Source organism: Talpa europaea (assembly GCF_964194135.1).
Source record: "Talpa europaea genome assembly, chromosome: 2".
Taxonomy (NCBI): Eukaryota; Metazoa; Chordata; class Mammalia; order Eulipotyphla; family Talpidae; genus Talpa; species Talpa europaea.
This window is the reverse complement of record NC_140068.1, coordinates 4,467,354-4,475,236: the sequence shown is the minus strand read 5'-3', so window position 1 is coordinate 4,475,236 and position 7,883 is coordinate 4,467,354. Positions and strand designations below refer to the sequence as shown.

The following is a 7,883-nucleotide window of genomic DNA, read 5'->3' as shown; positions in this document are numbered from 1 at the left end:
TGCCCTCCAGATGCCTCTCTCCACTTGTGCAGGTGGAAGCCTTGCTCTGGGCAGATCCCACCCCACCTGGGTGATGAGTGTGGGTTCTGGGAGCTGGCCTTATGGTGAACCAGGGATGTCCAGTCTCCCCAAGGCCCATCCCCTGGCCCTGGTCCTGCCAGGTCTGCCTCTGCCTTCCTCCTGTTCTCCCAGTCAGTGTCCACAGACCCAGGCTCATGGGTTGAGTCAACCAGGGTTTCACCTTCCAGGGGCTCAACCTCGGTTTTTGGCCCCACACCTGGGCCTGGAGGTTTCCTCCCTCACTGGCTCACTGCACCCCGCTAGCTCTTCCCACTCAAGCCTGACTCTCCCCACCCACTGTGTGTGTTTCACCTTTAAACCACCCACAAAGGCCCTGCTGGATACTCCAGTGAAAGAGTGAGAACCTTCTCATCTCCATTATATCTAATTCAGTTTGCTGTGACCCCAAGTCCCTGTCCTGTAGAGACAGGCCCTGCGCCCAGGACAGGCCTCCTCCACCCGCACAAGTGCATGGCCAGGAGGGGGTGTTGGCAGCGGGGCTGGTCCTTCCTGGGGGTGAACATGTGCGGGAGGAGAGCTTCACCCATTTTGCTCACTTAATAGCAAAGGGCTCAAGCTGCTGGGGCAGAGTGGGACTCGGGGGTCTAGACCCCCCATCTTCCTCTCCCCTCTCCCTGCCACACTCACTGCCTCATAAGGGCCAGGACAAGGAGGCACTAGGGCCTCCCCACGGGGTGGCTGGACTGACCACGTGATGAACTAGCGGGGGCAGGTTTCAGTCATGGGGTTAGGGGTGTTGTGTCCACAGATGGTTCTTGAGGGTGTGCGCCCCCACATGAGAACACTCCCTCAGCCAGGTTCCAAGGAAATTCTAATTATCGCAGAGGACTGAACAACAGCGTTTATCAGCTCTATACTGAATACAGGTTTTGTGGGTTCTTGGACCCCTAGGAGGCGACCCTCGGATCTTCTCTACAGTGAGTAGAGAATTAGTTGTCAAGACCGAGGTTACAGAAAAGCAATTTATTGATAAATAAAAGTTACAAAAAATAATTTCCTGATAAATAGGAAGGACCTGCGGGTCTCCTGGGCAGAGTCCCCAGGTTACCTGGCCTGCCTTCCAGAAGCCAGCTCTGGCCCGGGCCTCAGCTCTGCGTTGCCGAGCTGGTGTTCTCAACACTCCATGTTTCATGGGGTTGGGGCCCCTGACTCCCATCAGTTGTTCCTCATTCAGACTCATAAATGATCTCGGGACATCTGGGCGGGGGCTGGGGCACCCCTTTTCCAAACTACCTACCTGTACCCACTTTCTAGCTTCCTCATTCATAAAGAGCCCCTACAAATAAATGAGGACGTTTTAAATATTTTTTAAAGATTTATTTATTTATTTATACAAGATTGATTAATTGATTGATACAAGCACTGGGTACAGTCAGAAGCGCGGGAGGGTGAGAGAATTCACCAGAGCCAGAGCGGGGAGCAGAGCGGGCAGAAGGACCGAAGGACACTGCTGAGGGGAGCAGCGGGCAGCAGGAGGGGTCTGCGCGCCATGCGGGACCCTCCTCCGGTGGCTGGGGAGCAGCTGGGGATTGAACCGGCGCCGCCGAGGCTGCGGGCAGCTTCACAACCCAGCGCTCAACCGTTGCACCACCGGGAAGGCCCAGGACATCTTAAATTTTCCAAATTTTGGGGAGAAAATGTGAAGCATCATGGGTAGAAAATACACTACTAGGTAGAACATGTCCCAAAGAATTAATGCAAATTTTAAATACTAAAGCTAACCCTGCGCATCCATGAAATGTGACATATTTAAAATACCTGAACCCTCAGCGCTGGGCAGAAGATGAAATAGCAGGAGCCCCTCGCGTGGCTGGTCTATGAGCTGAATCACTGTGTGAACCCATTTCACACCACCCAGTCCAGGGGCGCTGGGCTCCTCCCACAACATGGCATCCCCCTGCCAGGCCTGCCCACAGGGATGAGAGCAGGTGGCGACACAGCTGTCTGCCTGCCTGCGTTACCTTGTGCCCACACTGCACGCAGCCCTTGGGGTAAACTGTGCCTGGGTCACATTGTCCTCTGTGCTACGTGCTGACATTGAAGTGATAGGGGCCTGGTCACTTTGGGGCCAGATTCCATTGTACTTTCTAGACACTGAATCACTGTCCTAATCAGACACCTGCAGGAGGAGCAGCAGGATCCCTCAGCACAGGAAGGTCACTGATGGCGTGGACAAGTGAGGAGGTGCCCGAGACCCCACCCCTGCCAACCTAGGAAGGATCCCCAAGGTTTGAAGGTCACACCAGGTTTTACCAGACACATCATTTGTCACAGGAAGGAGAAGATGCAGGGATGTGTCTGATTTTCACAGTAGAGGTAAAGGAGGAAAATGACCTCAGCTTCGAAAAGTGTCCTTCAAGTACAGAGATGTTCAAGTGCAGAGACTCCACAATCAGTGCCAGGAGTGGCGGCCTCTGCAGGCAGGAAGCAGCGCTGGGTGATTCCCAAACCAGAAAGGTGCTGACTGTGGCCTCCCCTGTGTCAGCCTCTCTCAGCAGGTGTCAGAATTTGCTGCAACAACTGAGCTCCAGGGGGTCAGGAAGAGCAGCTGGAGAGAGAGAGGCGGCCTAGAAGAGGCAGTGCCCAGAAATCCCTGCCTTCCCGTGCTCCTCACAGCATCTCTACATCAGAGAAGAAACCCCAGTTAGTGCCACTGGCTGAGGGAATCCTGGGTCCCTTCTCCTGGGTCTGCCCCTCCACAGTCACCCCATCCCCAAGCCCCACCCTCCCTGGGCTGCAGCCTGTGGAGCCTCCTCCCTCCTTCCCACAGCAGAGCCAGCCCCAGGCTGAGGGGGTCAGGACTCCAGGCTCAGGGAACTGCCTGTGCCTGCTCCTGAGGTCAGACTGGGAGCCCCTGGGAGGGCGGCCTGGCTGCTGCTCCCTCAGGCCTGGGAGGCTGCGGGCTAAGAGGCTCTTCCCTGGGACTCTGCCTCTCCTCACACTGGGGGTGCACACAGGATCTGAGGGTCCCGCACCCCTTCTGTCCCATCCAGCCCAGCTGTCAGCATTCACCCACAAAAGCACAGCCCCCATGCCCTTGTCCACTAGCACGAGGCTGAACCAGGATCCCTGGGGCTGCTCAGAATTAGGGCTCTTCTGATCTGCTCCCCCACCATGTCTGCTGTCCCTTCCTACTGCCTGCACCACCCAAGCTGCTGTCTGCGGGGCTGCGGCCAGATCTCCAGACTGTTGAGTCTGTCTGCGAGGTCTCCTCATGCCTTGTCCTGGGTTGGACCCAGTCCCTCTGCTCTGGGCCCCTGAATGGAGCCTCCTCCCCCTTGACACTTCATGTAGGGACCCCATGCCACTGCTTGGTGACCCCAGCAAAGCCTCGGACAACCAGGACTTGTGCCTGCTGCCCCCTCCACCCTCCAGGGGCCCCGCCCCCGCAGACATCTGCCCCAGGCAGGAGGGACCCGCTACTCCCTCAGACACCCACAGGCCCTGAGCCCGGTGGCCCCTCCCCACCGCGGGCTTTACAGGAGGGGGCTCAGCTCTCAGGGCCCAGCTCGGCCCAGTCCCTGCTCCAGGGACACGCACCCTCCCCACCTGCTCTCCTTCTCCCAGGAGCAGGGGCAGGGAGGGGAGGGGCCCGCTCCCGTGCCCCCCTCACACCCGCCCCCCTCCCGGCCCCTCATCCTGCACACGGTACCTCCCGTGTTATAAAGCCTATATGATGCCAAAGAGGATGGCGCAGGCGAGGGTGATCCCAGAGATGACCCAGGGCCCCTGCATGGTGCTCGTGCCTCCAGATGTGCCTGGGGTCGTGATCGGTGGCTCTGAAATGGGAAATCACAGTGAAACCCTGGTCCAGACCCCATATGTGAAAAGAATTCCCTCAGCATCTCCCACCTCAGGAACCCCCAAAGCAGAAATTTACTTCCCTCTGGCAGCCCCTACAGCACATCCTGGACATACAGACAGAGCCGGTCCCGTCCCCCAGGGGCTCCGAGCTCAGGGGGAGCGAGGGGCTCACCCCCCAGTCTCTCCTGCTGGGACAGAGGCGCAGGGACCCGAGGAGGTGACAGAGACGCCTCTCAGGAGCCGGCGCTGAGGGGGACGGAAGACTTTCCAGACACAGACCAGGGCGGAGGAGAAGCACAGAGAGGCTGAGAAGGGCGCAGCGGGAGAAAGGTCTGGACACAGAAAGACGCCCCAGGTCTGGGTCAGCAAACAGGCCGTGGAGGGAACAGAGGTGCTACAGAGAAGACGGGGTGTCAGGAGGGGACGGGGGACAGGAGGAGGCCGAGCACAGCTGTGTCCCAGCCGCTGTCTCCTGAGAAGAACTCGGGGGGCGGGCACTCGCCACATGTGTGCACACTCACACACACACACTCACATACACACTCTCTCACACACACACATGCACACTCACCTGAGAAACCCACCCCTCCTCCCCACCCCACAGTTACCTGTGGTCCCCGGCGGCCCCCAGTGCGCTGCAACCTCCTGCAGCCACTTCCTCCAGGCCCTCCAGGACGTCCCCCAGAGAAACTCGTTCATGTCTGTGTCCTCCCCCCACTTGTCCAGCATCCACCTGTCTCCAGGGCGACCCGCCGTCCAGGCTCTGGTCTCCAAGTCCAGGCGCAGGGAGACGCGTCCACTGAAGACGAGCTGCCAGGACCCTCGGCGGCGCCCCCCGGCCTCCTCCTGGATCTCCAGCGTGGCCTGCAGGGAGAGGGGCGCTGCCCGGGGAGAGGGCTCGGTCTCTGCCCCCGGGGCCCACAGCCTGGTCCAGACCCCTGCCCTGCTCTGCCCCCGTGTCCTCCCTGGCCGCTGCCACAGGAGACTTTTCCTTCCACACGACAGCGCCCCAACCCACACGCGTCCCCCTCCCTGGGCCTCACACTCACCGCTGCTTCGGGGATCCTCGTGTTTAATGTCAAGAAGCTTCTTCTTGAAGTTTTCCGTCAGGTCTTTCAGAATTTCTCTCAGTTCCTCCCTGAGCAGTGCCTCCACCTTCTTCCCCCAAACACAGATGGGTGTGACCTTGTGGCTCCAGCAGTCATAGGAAAAACAGGGCTCCCCCTGCACCTCAACTTCAGCCTCACACCAGGGCTGCCCAGGTCCGGGCGTAGGAGTGATGGTGATGTTAACCCTGAGAGGGTCTGCAGGGGAGAAGGAAAAACCCAGGTGAGGGCAGGACTGAAAGAAGAGGCCCTCATGCAGCCTCCCCCACGTCTGAGACACAGGGGGTTCTCTGAAGGGGTGAGGGGTCACAGCCTTTAAACAGCCCCTGGAGTTGGTAGAGATGAGGCCTTGGGCCAAGGGGACAGGGCATAGGGAGGGGTATGAGCTGAAGATGGAGAGTCCTGGTGCCTCAGGATCATCCGAGTGTCTGTGGCGAGGTCAGGCAGGCCCAGAGCTCCTGGCAGAGGTGACTCTGGCACGGGCACGGGCAGGCCCACGGGAACTCATAAGCCACAGAACAGGTGACCAGACCCGACACCAGACATGCTGAGCACCCAGCTCAGCTCCCTCCTGCAGACTCCCTCAGGGTGCAGGGGCCACAAACTCCCCACAGAGGGAGGGGCAGTGGCTAAGAACCCCAGGACCCAACCTGGCAGCGTCCCTGCAGCCAGAAGCCCCAGGCAGCCTGTGGAGGGAGCTGAGAGGAGGACCCCCCTAAGGCCAGCACCCCAGGAGGAGGCCAGGTCTGGCCCCTGGGCCTTTGCAGGTGTCCCGGGGCCTCTTTCTGCCAGGGGAGGGGCAGCTGGGCGCACACTGAGTGCCCCTGACCTGCAGACAGCACCCCTTCCCCACAGAGCCTCTCAGGGGAGGCTGTACCTCTGGGAATGGTACTTGGGGTTGGGCCAAAGGGTGGCGGCGGTGTCCTTCCTCACCCTCACACAGGGTGTCTGGGAACTGCTCCTGCCCGCCCACCCCTACCCTGGGCCCAGAGCTTTCCCTGGGACTGTCCTGGGGGGAGCAGGTGTGGCCTCTTGGGGCCGGGGGTGACCAGGCCCAGACCCAGGAAGGAGGGGATCCCTGGGCGGGGCAGGAGGAGAGGGGGGACAGCAGGGCGGGTGGGGGAGGGAAAGTGCTAGATTACAAATGACCCGGCTCTTGGGGAGGCATTCACACATCTCTCCCCCATTTCCCGAGCTTGTCCTGCCCCACTTGCTGCATCTCCCTGGTGCTGGATGGATTTGTCTTGAGGCCCCGGGTCGGGAGGAGCCTCCTGCCCCTCAAGGGAGGGAAAGTGGAACATCAGCTGTTGAAGGAAACCGAGCTGGACCCCGTCCCAGCGCACCCCCCCCCGCCCCCCGCAGCCCCGGGTCCTGCGCCCCAGCCGGGGTGTTTGTGGATGTGTCGGCATCGCCTCAGCTGGGCCGAGTCGCCGCGGTCCAGGCCCAGGTGCGCCCGCCCGGCCGAGGGAGTGGGGGGCGCTCGCTGTGCAGAGCCTTGGCAGGAGGAGGCTGGGGCGGCCGGGTGCTGGGGGCGCAGGACCCGCTTGCGGGACCAGCCCAGCCCAGACCAGGCCCCGGTTGGGGGCGGGGCTGGGCGCCCCCTTCTTGAGGGGCGGGTGCGGTTTTCCGCAGAATTTCCCAAGTCCCGCTCCCCGCCCCTCCCCCTCCCACTGTCAGTTTTTGAGCTGTTGCCTTTTCGGGGGAAAGAAGGACCCCCCCATGCACCCCGCCCCAGGCCCTGAGGAGGCCGAGATTCTCACGCCAAAAGACAAGGGGGACGGGGCGTGCGGGGGCCCCCTCTGTGGCCGCAGACGGGGTTCCGCAGCCCCAGGGATGTGCTCTCCCCCACTCCAGGGCTTTAGCCCCTCCCGGCCCCTCCCCCACTCTTACCCGCCCCCCGAGTGCGCGCCCCCGGGTACTCACCGAGGTGGGGCGCCCCAGCCCGGGTCGACAAGGTCGCGGGGTCCAGGGACCTCCCGGCGCAGCCCCCCGGACACAGCAGGAGGAATAGCACCCCGAGCAGGGCGCCGGCCCCGCGCCCCATGACGCCCCGGCCGGGAGGGCCGCGCCCCGCGTCTCCGCCGAGGGAGGCAGAGCGGCCGGGCCGGGGCGCCCCAGAGCAGGTGCCGGCCCCGCGACCCGCAGACGCCCGGGTGGGGCGGCGTCGGGGGCACCCCAGAAGGATCCACTGGCGGGGGAGCAGGGCCGGGCAGCGAGGGGGCCCCGAGAGGGAGCCCCAAGTCCCGGAGAGCGGCAGGGAGAGAGACAGGGCGCGCGCCGGAGCCAACGCGCTCCCCTGTCTCCCCATGACACGCGGTGCAGACGGTCATGAAAGCCAAAAAAGGCGCCGAGTCCCCGGGACTCCCTTTGCCTCCCCCTCCCCCCAGCCCGCAGCGGGTCGGGACCGACGGGAAGTCAGGTGGGCTGGCGGGGCCCTTGACACGCAACCGCCAAGGCAGCGACGGCACGCGACCCACAGGGAGCCCAGATGCGCCCCGCGGACGTGCGCGACCGGTTGGGGGGCGGGGCGGCGGGCGCACCCCCAGCCTGCTCGCGTCCCTCAGCACGAAGGGAGCAGACGCGCTGGAGGGCAAGAATAGAAACAAGACCTGGAAAGGGGCGCCCCCAGGCCGGACGCCGGGCTCCCGCCGGCGGGGGGCAGAGGAGGTTCGCGCAGCCACGGGCACGGCCGCGCACCCCGAGACCCTCAGCGCGCACCCCAGATCCCCAAGCCCGGCGCCCAGGCGGCGCCCAGGGCGTCCAGGGGGAAAGACGCGGAGACGGCGCCAGGGTGGACTCCCCGGCCCTTCCAGATCCTGCCGAGTTACCCCGAATCGGCAGCTCGCCCCAAGGCTTCCCAGGGGGCCCCCAAACTGAAGGCTGGTCAGGGCG

The 7,883-nt window shown here is 63.0% G+C and overlaps 1 protein-coding gene across 1 annotated transcript; it reads right to left on the bottom strand.

Moving 5' to 3' along the window:
* Window positions 1–3,750: 3,750 nt before the first annotated feature.
* On the bottom strand, window positions 3,751–7,035 carry LOC311167747 (UL16-binding protein 1-like; the record flags this gene model as incomplete). Its single annotated transcript, XM_084228796.1, has 4 exons — window positions 3,751–3,860; window positions 4,494–4,766; window positions 4,935–5,189; window positions 6,915–7,035. 4 exons carry the CDS (start codon window positions 7,033–7,035, stop codon window positions 3,751–3,753), a joined length of 759 nt encoding a protein of 252 aa, XP_084084922.1.
* Window positions 7,036–7,883: the final 848 nt, after the last annotated feature.